The sequence below is a fragment of the Dreissena polymorpha genome, chromosome 1 (genome assembly GCF_020536995.1).
Source record: "Dreissena polymorpha isolate Duluth1 chromosome 1, UMN_Dpol_1.0, whole genome shotgun sequence".
NCBI classification, from domain to species: Eukaryota; Metazoa; Mollusca; class Bivalvia; order Myida; family Dreissenidae; genus Dreissena; species Dreissena polymorpha.
This window is the reverse complement of record NC_068355.1, coordinates 54,420,184-54,434,890: the sequence shown is the minus strand read 5'-3', so window position 1 is coordinate 54,434,890 and position 14,707 is coordinate 54,420,184. Positions and strand designations below refer to the sequence as shown.

General features: G+C 35.3%; 1 protein-coding gene across 1 annotated transcript in view; it reads right to left on the bottom strand.

Moving 5' to 3' along the window:
- Positions 1-14,707, bottom strand: part of LOC127874722 (ABC transporter G family member 20-like) — a 41,430-nt gene that overhangs the window by 14,906 nt on the left and 11,817 nt on the right. Inside the window, exons 8-11 of the mRNA XM_052419295.1 lie at positions 8,146-8,309; positions 2,995-3,172; positions 2,112-2,203; positions 937-1,010 (exon numbers count right to left, since the gene is read on the bottom strand). Coding sequence (XP_052275255.1) covers positions 937-1,010; positions 2,112-2,203; positions 2,995-3,172; positions 8,146-8,309 — 508 coding nt within the window. The remainder of the gene's footprint in view (positions 1-936; positions 1,011-2,111; positions 2,204-2,994; positions 3,173-8,145; positions 8,310-14,707) is intronic.

The following is a 14,707-nucleotide window of genomic DNA, read 5'->3' as shown; positions in this document are numbered from 1 at the left end:
CAGTGAGATCAAGTACTTCTTACACAGCTTCGCAGCTTAAAATCGGTACACATTTTTAAACTAATCCTTATAACGTCTGAAAAACAACAGAGAATATCCAACTTACACTTTTCTTTACTATTGGGATTGTGTATCACATGTATTAACACAGTCAGATCATCTTATACAGTTATAGCTCACAATGTCAGACAGACTTTTGATTATGAACTTATTACATTTCTTCAAAGAAATGCCAAAATGTAAATTTTCATAGGTGAGGTTGATCAAAAAAGCTACACCAACTTTCTTGTTGAATCAATCTGCAGATGGACTGAGCTGCCATTAATCACAACTGACTCGTTGAATCAATCTGCAGATGGACTGAGCTGCCATTAATCACAACTGTCTTGTTAAATCAATTTGCAGATGGACTGAGCTGCTATTAATCACAATTGGGTTGTTGAATCATTCTGCAGATGGACTGAGCAGCCATTAATCACAATTGACTTGCTGAATCAATCTGCAGATGGACTGAGCTGCCATTAATCACAACTGTCTTGTTAAATCAATTTGCAGATGGACTGAGCTGCCATTAATCACAATTGACTTGTTGAATCAATCTGCAGATGGACTGAGCAGCCATTTATCACACTTGACTTGTTGAATCAATCTGCAGATGGACTGAGCTGCCAATAATCGCAACTGTCTTGTTAAATCAATTTGCAGATGGACTGAGTTGCCATTAATCACAACTGACTTGTTGAATCGATCTGCAGATGAACTGAGCTTCCATTAATCACAACTTACTTGTTGAATCAATCTGCAGATGGACTGAGCTGCCATTTATCACAACTTACTTGTTGAATCAATCTGAAGATGGACTGAGCTTCCATTTATCACAACTTACTTGTTGAATCAATCTGCAGATGGAGTGAGCTGCCATTTATCACAACTTACTTGTTGAATCAATCTGCAGATGAACTGAGCTGCCATTAATCACTGAGTCGCTGACATTGGTTATACTGGAAAATCTGAAAGCAATTTAGCACATACAAGATCGTTTCAATCACATAAAAGATAATTTCACATGTGAATAAGTGTAATCCGAGAGTAGCCTGTGCAGTCAGGGCATTTTTTGTTCTGATTTTAAAGTCGAAATTCGGCTATATCCCAATCGCAAAAAGTATACTTTTTTCCCAAAATTTGCTAAAAAATTCCACATTGGGAGAAAAAAACGCTCATGACATTGCCTGTTTCGCTTTTTAACAAAGCCTAGTCCGATCCGGTCTCATACGGGTTTTATACTACGCCTTGATTTGGATAATGTCGGCATTATTCCTATGCACAATATTCTCCGTGTTTTCAGAAGCTAATATATTATATTTGCCATGAAATTCAAGCATTGGGATTCGGCTGCATGGAAAACAAATATCTTGCGCAATTCAAAATATTACGTGAAAAAGATTCCTAAGTAAAACCCTGGCGGCAAAACGAAAACTGTTGATTTTTTTAAGCAAGCGTCATTAAATAAGCAAACATCGTCAAGAAGTACAAGTCTTCCCATTCAAACTCCTTCCATTGTTAATGAAAGTGATTTAATAACACGTGCAGTGACGCTTTTGCATCGTCATCCTTGATTTCCTAAATCAAGGTACTGACTGATATTCAACATGTTGAAAGCAGTACATGTAGTTCTTAAGAAGAAGATGAAGCACCTCCTAATAAAATGGTGCCTGACATGACTGAAGACTTTGTGTGAGCTTATTATGTGGAAAACTGTTGATCATGGTGGTGTTTGTGATTAAAGATGCTGAACTCATTCTGACATATAGTTTTAAATCCAAATTTATTTTCCCAATTTCTTGAAAATGCCGATAAAATTCCCAAATTCAAAGCCATGGGCTATCTTCCCAAAAAGCTGAAACAAGCCCTGGCAGTCCACAAAGGCTATTCAGGGACAACACTTTCCAGTATGTTTCATTTAGGGAAATCTCTTCTTAGTGAAAATAAAGTGAAGGCGGAAAGTGTAATCCCTGATTAGCCTGTGCGGACTGCACAGGCTAATTTGGAACAAAACTTTACACACATGCATTAAACCCAGTTTTTCCAGAATTAGGCTCTATTAATCTCACCTTTCAATGAGATCCTGAGTAAAGTTTGCTTTGAGATGTATGACAGCCCACGTGTGGCCATCACGCACCGAGTCATACGCTGCACTGTAACCCTGCATCGTATAATTCTCCTGAAGCAGTCACAATGCACAGTTACAATTGCATACATTTTGTTTTTGTTTCCTCCATGCAACAATTTATTTATATGGTTGTAAATTATTACCTTATTTCGGTACACTACATAACCATTGTAATGCAATGCATTATTTTGCGAAGTATCATTCATAACAATATAGCAATGGCATTTATGTGTTTTCGATTTACCTTTCACACATTCTTCAATATATTAGCATATTCATCATTTATGAGCATATTGATCATTTATGAGCATACTATAAATTTATTATTTATGAGCATATTTATCATTTATCAGCATATTATTCATTTATTATTTATGAGCATATTAATCATTTATGAGCATATATATTTTTTTATGAGCATATGAATCATTCATCAGCAAATTTTTCATTTATTTTTATGAGCATATTAATCATTTATGAGCATATTAATATTTGATTAGCATATTACTATTTTATGAGCCTATTAATCATCAATGAAAAAATTAATTCACATGAGCATGGTAAACAATGTGAGTATAATAATCACCTTATAAGCATATATTTATCATTTATGATCATATCAATAATCTACTAGCATCTATATAATTGTATGAAAACATTAATTAATATATGAACATATCAGTTAATTAATGAGCATATTAATAAATGAGCAATTAATCATGTATGAGCATATTAATCATTAATCAGCAAATAACTGAACATATTAATCATTAAATGCAACACATATCAAAAATTCTTTAAAGACATAAATTCTGTTCTAAGACTGAACTAAAAAATACCTGTATAATGGAATGATTATCCAGGGCCTGGAGGTATCTCTGACCCAGACCCCCGGTGTCTTCGTTCACAATAGCCAGGTGAAGCCCGAAAGGGTCGTTGCCGATGCATATACAGAAAAGAAGTATCTCGACGAATGGCAACATGAACTGGAACAGCAGAAACCTGCAAGAAATTGAGCCTCGTTCTGGGAAAACTGGGCTTAACCCTCTGCATGCTGGGAATTTGTCGTCTGCTAAAATGTCGTCTGCTGAATTTCTAAAATTAACATTTTCTTCGATTTTTTTTAAAGAATACTATAAGAATAGCAAACAGTTTGGATCTGTTCTGTGCCGTCTCATCTGGATCCAAACTGTTTGCAAAAGCCTTCAAAATTCGGCTCCAGCACTGAAAGAGTTAATGCATGATTGTGAAGTGGTGTCCCGGATTAGCCTGCGCAGTCTGCATAGGCTAAACAGGGACGACACTTTCAGCTTTTATGATTTTTTTTTCATGCAAAAGTAGTCTTTTCTGAAAGAACATTCAGTCTAGGCATAAAGTGTTGTCCCGGATTAGCCTGTGAGGAATACACCCCCCTAATGAGGGCCAACACTTTTATCACTGCATTAAGCCTAATTTTCCAAGAATGTGGCTGAATTAACAAGGAATGTTTTATAACAGTATGCCCTTCAACAAGCTGCCCAATCGACAATACAGTTGCACTTCAAACATTATCTAATAAAGAGGTTCATATGGGGACTTAATGTTATTTGATTTCATGCAATACTTCCAATGCATCAAAAAGCAAATTTGAGTAGTAAAGGTTTAAACCAGCAATTTTTTCCTTCTTTATAAAGTAGGAGTAAAGTGGACCAAAACACACTCCAAATTTTCAATTTTCTTAGTATAAAAGGGGCCATAATTCTGTCAAATGTCAGTCAGAGTTACATAACTTTGCCTGCACAGTCCCCTCATGATAGTTAGTAAGTGTTGCAAGTATGAAAGCAATAGCTTTGATACTTTAGGAATAAAGTAGACCTAAACACAAAACTTAACCAAATTTTCAATTTTCTAAGTATAAAAAGGGCACATAATTCTGTCAAAATGCCAACAAGAGTTATCTTACTTTGCCTACCCAGTCCCCTCATGATAGTAAGTAAGTGTAGCAAGTTTGAATGCAATAGCTTTGATACTTTATGAAACAAGAGATGTGTTTGTCAGAAACACAATGCCCCCCAATGCGCCGCTTTTTTTACCTTTGACCTTAAAGGATGACCTTGACCTTTCACCACTCAAAATATGCAGCTCCCAAGATACACATACATGCCAAATATGAAGTTGCTGTGTTCAATATTTAAAAAGTTATGAAAATTTATGTTTTTTATATTTTTACCTTTGAACTTGAAGGTTGACCTTGACCTTGACCTTTCACCACTCAAAATGTGCAGCTCCACGAGAAGTAAGTAAGAGATTGATTGGAGAAATTATTTTTATTATTATTATTTTTTGACCTTTGACCTTGTAAGATGACCTTGACCTTTCACCACTCAAAATGAGCAGCTCCATGAGATACACATGCATGGTAAATATCAAGTTGGTATGTTCAATATTGCAAAAGTTATCAAACTTTAACCAAGGTTAAAGTTTTGGACAGAATGACAGACAGACAGGACAAAAACAATATACCCCCGATCTATCGATCCGGGGGCATAAAAAGTGGACCTAAACACAAAACTTAACCGTACGCCAATGTCGATGCCGCTCAGGTGATGACATAAGCTCATATTTTTTTTCAAAAGAGGTATGCACCTTGACCTACACAATTTTCTTGTTGCTATAAAGAAGTATTCCAAGTTTGAGTTAAATATCTTTGGTAGTGTTAAAGTTTTAGAAATATAACGACATTTTCTAAGTTAAAAAGGGCCAAAACTTTTACAAGAGGGCCTAAAAGGCCCAAAGTCGGTCACCTGAGATAACAAGAAATTTTCGGGACAAATCTTCTGACCAGGTTGTATGATGATTGGAAAATAAATGTGGCCTCTAGAGTGTTAACACGGTTTTATTATTATAGCCATATAAGGAAAAATGCCCCGCCCCCTGGCGGCCATGTTTTTCAACCAATTGGCATCATTTTTGAACTCGTCCAAGAAATTATTGGGATGAATCTTCTGACCAAGTTTCAGGAAGATTGGACAATAAATGTGGCCTCTAGAGTGTTAAAAAGATTTTACTATAGCCATATATAGCCATTTTAGAAAAAATGCCCCGACCCTTGGCAGTAATGTCTTTCAAGCAAATGTTACCATTTTTTAACTCATCCAAGATATTATTGGGACGAATCTTCTGAGCAAATTTCATGAACATCGGAAAATAAATGTGGCCTCTAGAGTGTTAACAAGGTTTTACTATAGCCATATAAGGAAAAATAACCCGCCACCTGGCGGCCATGTTTTTCAACCAACTGGCATCATTTTCAAACTCGTCCAAGATATTATTGGGATGAATCTTTTGAACAAGTTTCATGAAGATCAGACAATAACTGTGGCCTCTAGAGAGTTAACAAGATTTTACTATAGCGATATATAGCCATATAAGGGAAAATGCCCCGCCCCTTGGCAGCCATGTTTTTCAAGCAAACGTTACCATTTTCAATCTCATCCAAAATATCATTGAGAACAATCATCTGACTAAATTACATGAAGATTGGACAATAAATGTGGCCTCTTGAGTGTTAACAAGGTTTTACTGTAGCCATATGAGGAAAAATGCCCCGCCCCCTGGGGGCCATATTTTTTAACCAAACGACATCATTTTCGAACTCGTCCAAGATATTATTGGGATAAATCTTCTGACAAAGTTTCATGAAGATCGGACAATAAATGTGGCCTCTAGAGAGTTAACAAGATTTTACTATAGGCATTTAAAGAAAAATGCCCCGCCCCTTGGCAGCCATGTTTTTCAAGCAAACGTTACTATTTTCAAACTCATCCAAGATACCATTGAGACCAATCTTTTGACCAAATTTCATGAAGATTGGACAATATATGTGGCCTCTAGAGAGTTAACAAGGCAAATGTTGACGCCGCACAACGCACGACGCACGACCGACAAAAAGCGATCACAAAAGCTCACCATGAGCACATTGTGCTCAGGTGAGCTAAAATTATTGTTAACAGAGTTATACAGCTAATCCTAAACAAGTGTCTTGTCCCCATAAGGAGGTAATCCAGGTCTGAATTGATTATCTTTGACAGTATTCAAATTATTGAACTTATTAAACAAGAGAGCCTGAAAGGCCCAAAGTCGCTCACCTGAGATAACAAGCTATTATTGGGACAAATCTTCTTACCAAGTTTCATTAAGATCAGAAAATAAATGTGGCCTCTAGAGTGTTAACAATATTTATTATAGCCGTATAAGGAAAAATGCCCAGCCCCTGGTGGCCATGTTTTTCGACCACCTGGCATCATTTTCGTACTCATCCAAGATATTATTGGGATGAATATTCTGACCAGGTTTCATGAAGATTGGACAATAAATGTGGCCTCTAGAGTGTTAACAAGATTTTACTATAGCCATATATAGCCATATAAGGAAAAATGCCCCGCCAAATGGCTGCCATGTTTTTCAAATAAAGGTTACCATTTTTTTAAATCATCCAAGATATCATTGAGACAAATCTTCTGAGCAAATTTCATGAAGATCGGAAAATAAATGTGGCCTCTAGAGTGTTAACAAGGTTTTACTATAGCCATATAAGGAAAAATGCCGCGCCTCCTGTCGGCCATGTTTTTCAACCAACCAGCATAGTTTTCAAAACTCGTCCAAGATATTATTTAAATAAATCTTCTGACCAAGTTTCATGAAGATCGGACAATAAATGTGGCCTCTAGAGAGTTAACAAGATTTTACTATAGCCATATATAGCTATATAAGGTAAAATGCCCCGCCCCTTGGCAGCCATGTTTTTCAAGCAAACGTTACCATTTTCAAAGATATCATTGAAACTAATCTTCTGACCAAATTTATGAAGATTGGACACTAAATATGGCCTCTAGAGTCTTAACAAAGTTTTACTAAAGCCATATAAGAAAAAATGCCCCGCCCCTTGGTAGCCATGTTTTTCAAGCAAACATTACCATTTTCAAACGCATCCAAGATATCATCAAAAACAATCTTCTGACCAAATGTCATGAAGATTGGACAATAAATGTGGCCTCTAGAGTGTTAACAAGGTTTTACTATAGCCATATTAGGAAAAATGCCCCGCCCCCTGGCGGTCATGTTTTTCAACCAACCGGCATCATTTTCGAACTCGTCCAAGATATTAATGGGATGAATCTTCTGACCAAGTTTCATGAAGATCGAACAATAAATGTGGCCTCTAGAGAGTTAACAATATTTTAATATAGCCATATATAGCCATATAAGGAAAAATGCCCCGCCCCTTGGCAGCCATGTTTTTCAAGCAAACGTTAGCATTTTCAAACTCATAAGAGATATCATTGAGACCAATCTTCTGACCAAATTTCATGAAGATTGGACAACAAATGTGGCCTCTAGAGAGTTAACAAGGCAAATGTTGACGCCGCACAACGGACAACGGAGGACGGACGATGGACGACGGACTAAAGGCGATCACAAAAGCTCACCGTGAGCACGTTGTGCTCAGGTGAGCTAAAAAATTATCCCCAAATTCTAAGTTTAAAAGGGGCATAGCTCTTAAAATAATGGTGACATAGTTATGCACCTTGACTTACACTGTCTTGTTGTCATAAAGAAGTATTCTTCGTTTGAGTTAATTATCTTTGATCGTGTTAAAGTTATTTGATTTTATAAAAAACTTTGACCAAGGCCGACGCAGGGGCGAGTAGTATAGCTCTCATTTTTGTTAGAAAAGTCGAGCTAATAAATAAAATGCAACATTTTGTTAGTTTTATGGCTTGAACCATACTAAATATTATATTGACAACATTAAGTTATCTATTTTAAAGAATTTGGGAGAGAAATAAAACAAACACACGTAATTCTCAATATGAAGATTTCACAAAAGGAATTTTCCTAATTTCAGGTTTTTCCACGCGCATTTTTTCCAATTGGGCTGGTACCGGTACTTTAACAAATTGGGCTTAAAAATGCTATAAACAAAGCTTGGTCACCCTATCTTTCGTCGCATTATGTGCAGATTCTTCATGAACTGCGCTGCGATGTTGCGCCCACTTGGCAAACCCACTGGACAAGCCCACTTGCTGAACACGCTTCCAAGCAGGGGCACATTGTCTCCGTTGCGTACAGGAACCGTTTCTTCATCGTTCAGGCTCGACTTTGAGAAGTGAAAGGTCGATAAGAAAAAAATTATCAGATATTGTCCAAATGTCAAACCTGCATTGAAGAATAGCAAATGTTTGCACTAGAATGATGTTGCTCTGTTTATGTTAAAATTTCCGTTGACTTTGAGAAAAGTATCATAAGAAATGGTCCCATTTTCAGACCTGCATTGTAGAATTTGCACTTATGTGATTTTGCTTAATATATATTCTGACGTCTGTTTCTGAGAACTGAAGGATCAATAGGGAACAGAGTCATAAGATATTATCCAATTATCAAAACTGGATTGTAGTTAGCAAATATTTGCACCATACCTGGTAATGATGTCACCTTTTTTTATCAGGGTCTGGTTGCTCAAAACTTTAACAACCAGCTAAGGTAACAGTCTCTTAACTTAAGACTTTAATAAAATTTATTTTTAAAACAATTTTATTATCAAAACTGCTTCTAGCAAACAAATGTGTTTATAATTAACATGATTTATTAAAGAGTTAACAATAAAGTCACATAAATAACCTGATCCAAAACTTAATCCTTTCCCACTCAGAAGCAAAGTGAAAATGGCTATGTGCAAACAGCATAAAACCAGAACAGCCTGCGAGTAACTCGCAGTCTGTTCATGTTTTATGCTGTTTGCTGCTCATCAGTTCCTTTGGGTTGGAAATGATTTTTTTTAAACTTGAATATAATAAGAAAGGTCTTTAATCCAATTTAACTTTCTAAGGGACTACAAATGCGTCAAAATACGTATCTAAGTAATAAAGGGTTAAATACGTATCTAAGTGGTAAAGGGTTAAATACGTATCTAAGTGGTATAGGGTTAAATAAGTATCTAAGTTGTAAAGCGTTAAATACATATTTAAGTGGTGAAGGGTTAAATACATATCTAAGTGGTGAAGAGTTAAATACATATCTGAGTGATAAAGGGTTTAATACATATCTAAGTGGTGAAGAGTTAAATACATATCTTAGTGGTGAAGGGTTAATTACATATCTAAGTGGTGAAGGATCAAATACATATCTAAGTGGTGAAGAGTTAAATACATATCTAAGTGGTGAAGGTTTAAATACGTATCTAAGTGGTGAAGGATTAAATACGTATCTAAGTGGTGAAGGATTAAATACATATCTAGGTGGTGAAGGGGTAAATACATATCTAATTGGTGAAGGGTTAAATACATATATAAAAGTATAAAGGGTTAAATACATATCTAAGTGGTTTAGGGTTAAATACATATCTACGTGGTGAAGGGTTAAATACATATCTAAGTGGTGAAGGGTTAAATACGCATCTTAGTAGTAAGGGGTTATATACACATCTAAGTGGTAAATGGTTAAATACGCATCTAAATGTTTACCATACATAAATACATATCTAAGTGAAGGGTTAAATGCTTGATTAAGTGGTGAAGGGTTAAATACATATCTTAGTGGTGAAGGGTTAAATACATATCTAAGTGGTAAAGGGTTCAGCTGTAAGCTTAACTTGCAGCTAAAGTTTTGAGCAACCATGCCCTTAAGATGATTTGTTAATTAGTTATTTCCATTCATTTGAATTTATTTGAAAAGCTAGAAAAATATGGGATACATGGAATTTCAGGTAAGAAATACAACAAGAGGGCCTTAAAGGCCCAAAGTTGCTCACCTGAGATAACAAGATATTATTGGGACAGATTTTCTGACCAACTTTCGCGAAGATCGGAAAATAAATGTGGCCTCTAGAGGGTTAACAAGGTTTTACTAAAGCCATATAAGGAAAAAATGCCCCGTCCCCTGGCAGCCATGTTTTTCAACCATCTGGCATCATTTTTTTACTCGTCCAATACATTATCGGGATGAATCTTCTGACAAAGTTTCATGAAGATCGAACAGTAAATGTGGCCTCTAGAGTGTTAACAAGATTTTACTATAGCCATATAAGGAAATATGCCCCGCCCCTTGGAAGCCATTTTTTCAAGCAAACATAATTATTTTCGAACTCATCCAAGATATTATTTAGACCAATCTTCTGACCAAATTTCATGAAGATTGGACAATAAATGTGGCCTCTATAGTGTTAACAAGGTTTCACTATAGCCATATATACATGTAGCCAGATACGGAAAAATGCCCCGCTCCTGGTGGCCATGTTTTTAAAACAACCAAAACCATTTTCGAACTATCCAAGATATCATTGGGACAAATCTTCTGAACAAGTTTCATGATGATCGGAAAATAAATGTGACACCTAGTGTTAACAAGGTTTTACTATAGCCATATAAGGAAAATAGCCCCGCCCCTGTGGTGGCCATGTTTTTCAACCAACCAGCATCATTTTTGAACTCGTCCAAGATATTATTGGGATGAATCTTCTGACCGAGTTTCATGAAGATCGGACTATAAATGTGGCCTCTAGAGCGTTAACAAGATTTTCTATAGCCTTATATAGCCATATAAGGAAAAATGCCCCGCCAATTGGCGGAAATGTTATTCAAGCAAACGTAACCATTTTCGAACTCATCCAAGATATCATTAAGACAAATCTTCTGACCATATTTCATCAAGATTGGACAATAAATGTGGCCCCGAGAGTGTAAACCTGGTTTTACTAAAGCCATATAAGGAAAAATGCCCCGCCCCCTGGCGGCCATGTTTGTCAACCAACCGACATCATTTTCAAACTCGTCCAAGATATTTTTGGGATGAATGTTCTGACCAAGTTTCATTAAGATTGGACAATAAATGTGGCCTCTAGAGTGTTAACAAGATTCTACTATAAAAAGCGCACTTTATGTTTAAGCGAAGTAATAACCCACATAAAAGCGCACATGTGTATTAAATGTGCGCTTTTATGTGCGTTAAACGTGCGCTTTTTATCAGTGCGTTTTTGATTGCCATTTATGTGTGTAAAATGTGCGCTTTTAAGTGGGTTAAATGTGCGCTTTTCGCGAGTTAAATGTGCGCTTTTTTATTTAAAAAGCGAATATTTAACTCACTTTAAGCGCAGTTATAACCCACATAAAAGCGCACATGTGTGTAAAATGTGCGCTTTTAAGTGGGTTAAAACTGCGCTTTTCAGCGAGTTAAATGTGCGCTTTTTTATTTTAAAAAGCGCACATTTAACTCACTTTAAGCGCAGTTATAACCCACATAAAAGCGCACATGTGTGTTAAATGTGCGCTTTTCTGTGGGTTGAAAATGTGCTTTTAGCGAGCGAAATGTGCGCTTTTTATAGGTACTGACTATAAAATGCGCACATTTAATTTGGTTTAAAGCGCAGTTTTAACCCACATAAAACGTACAATTTACGCACATGAATGGCAGTAAAAACGCACTCACAAAAAGCACACATGTGCGTTAAAGGTGCATCTTTTGCCTTAACAGTTGATTCAATTATATGCTGTTTAAAGTTTTTTTAAATTCAGATACGCAATAAAAACTAATAATTATACACAAATATATTTGTGTATTTTAAATAATTACAAGATAACTCAGTGTTATACTTTAATGTAGACCAACATTTGTTAACATACACGAGTAATTAAATATCAATGACAATTTGATAAAATAAATATAAACATAATTAGATTATAAATAAACAAAACATAATAGCATACTTATAAATAACATGTACAGTATATACACAGGAACATCTATAAACATAAAAAAGATGAGAATCAATCAAGGCCTGTCATTTCTTTGAGGCGGCGGAGTGCGGCTCTCATCTTTCTCTCCACGTCTGCCACCAGCCGGTCAAACTTCTTTGCAACTTTTTACTGTCATGGCCTTTGCGCGGTGCGTCTCGTGCATGATGTCATTTGATCAGGTCCTGAAAGATATTTTATAATGTAAGTGTTGAATATTGCTGTTATGGTAATCTCGTTGCTATAAAAATTATAAATTTAATCAAAACTAGTTTGGTTGTTTGTTGTTTTTGGTTGTTTATTTTTGCAATTTTAATCCCCTGATCACATGTGACTTAACGCTTTTGATAAATAAATATGTTTGGTAGAAAATACTGTTTGAAAATGTACCAAGATACATGGTCTCATTTGACTGTGTGGACTGGTCGGAAGTGTGTCACCTTTAAAATGCAATAACCAGTACCCTGTATAGTTTTACCTCTAAACAAATCCAGCTTGTCTTGGTCAAGGACAGGGCGCGGTTTTCCCACTCCTGTTCTCCTCATGTTGGCCAGCTTGTGCAGGGTAAAACCTGGTATTCAAGTCAATAAATCAGGTAGTCTCCCTTTTGCTCCCTTTTTGGCAGGCGATGCGATCATGCACATTCTTTCCAAAGGATCTACTTATCAATGTAAATTTCACGGTCACCATGGGGTTTAACCTTTAAATTTAAAATATAAAAGTTCTCATTTAATGTGGGGGAAAAATCTGTTCATTAATGACCAAATATAGGTCTCAATAACATTTAAGATGACGATAACCATAAAATACAGCCATAATAATTCAAATGGTGTTGTTTTTCCTTAAAATTGCATTACATTTACTCATCCATTTACATTTCCCAGTGACAATACATAAATATGATAATGATCATAATTAATTCAATAAACTAAATAAAAAAGGGATGCAGAATTGAAAATACAAACCTGTTACAATAGACTGTTCTTCAGTATTCCAAAAATACAGGCAGTTGTTGAACTAGACCATATCACTCTGTATGTCTTTTACCACCCACTTTGAATCTCCTTTGCAACGAACTTATTGTTGATTTACACAGTGTAGTAAATACACATTTTATTTCATCACACAATACTTCATGCTGAAAGTATTTCAAGACATTTTACACTAGAATAATAAGTCTGAATGTTGTTCACTTTATACATGAACCTAAAATCTAGCTTTAAGTCAGTTGCTGATTCTGCTTGTTTTCAAAAAAGAACTTCCTATCTGTGGTTCTCAAATAGATGGTGCCTGAACCAATTAAAAGTATATCAACACCCCTTTGTTAGGCTTAGATGGAGGACTGATAGGGACTGGCTAATTTTTTATCTGATTCCATGCTGTGTCTAAGCCAAAAATTACATAATTTGAGAAATACTGATAAGGCAGTTCATTTCAACACCAAAATATTTATTGAATAATACACAGCACCCTTAACGTATTATATTTAATTGTGAATATTTAAATATGACATGCTGAATGGTGTAAGCAAATAATAATAATATTAGTATAAATATTATTCTAATTGCCTTTTAAATGTATGTTTATGGTCAATGTGGTAGACATTAATTGTATTGGGGTATAAATATCAGTATAAGAAAGTTCAAATACTTATTTTTTATGTTGAGGAAATATAATTGATACTTTCAAGCTCACATAATATTTTTGACACTTTCAATATTTTTAATTAGTTACCCACAGTCTGATTTAATAGGTGGAAATTTTTAGAAATGCTTGAGATTAAAACGAAAGCAATGTTATATGCATTGAAATTGTATTATCAAGTATATTTACATTAAACAGGTTCATATGCACAACCAGAAACCGCTTTGAATTCAAACTGCACCTTATATTATAACAGGTTACTTAGGTATATGTCTATGTTTATTCATTTGATGCAAATAAATTGTTAGAGCCTGCAACAATTTTGTTTCTTGTTCAATTTCTGTACAACATTTGCTAAACGGTTGTTAAAGACGCACTTTTTAAGAAGTGTGTTAACCATGTGTCTTTTTAGATACATCCGTTAAAAACAGATCATATGAAAAAAACGCACTTATGAAATAAAAGACTAACTTATGCTTAAAAAAGACGCACATCAAAAAAGAAAAAACGCACTTTTGTGAGAAAACCCCACATCTGTAAATCTTAAAACACACTTCTTAGATAAAAGACGCACTTCCTAAATAAAATACGCACTATTTAGATAATAAAACACACATTTTGCTAACATCTACATTCATAAGCGCACTTTCAGATGAAAAAAACACACAAAAAACAAACGTTTTCACTTAAATAACGCACTTGAAAAGAAAAAACGCACAAAATGCGCACTTAAATGCACTTTTGAACACTGAAAACGCAGATATTAACAAAAAACACAGAATTAACGCACTTTTAAGTGCGCTAAATGTGTGTTTTGGAAAACAAATGCTTTTTAAATTGACAAGGGTACAGCCATATAAGGAAAAATGCCCCGCCCCTTGGCAGCCATGTTTTACAAGTAAAGGTTACCATTTTTGAGCTCATCAAAGATATCAGTGGGACAAATCTTCTGAGCAAGTTTCATGAAGATCGGAAGATAAATGTGACCTCTAGAGTGTTAACAAGGTTTTACTAAAGCCATATAAGATAAAATGCCCCGCCCCCTGGCAGCCATGTTTTTCAACCAACTGACATCATTTTCGAACTCGTCCAAGATATCATTGGGATGAATCTTCTGACCAAGTTT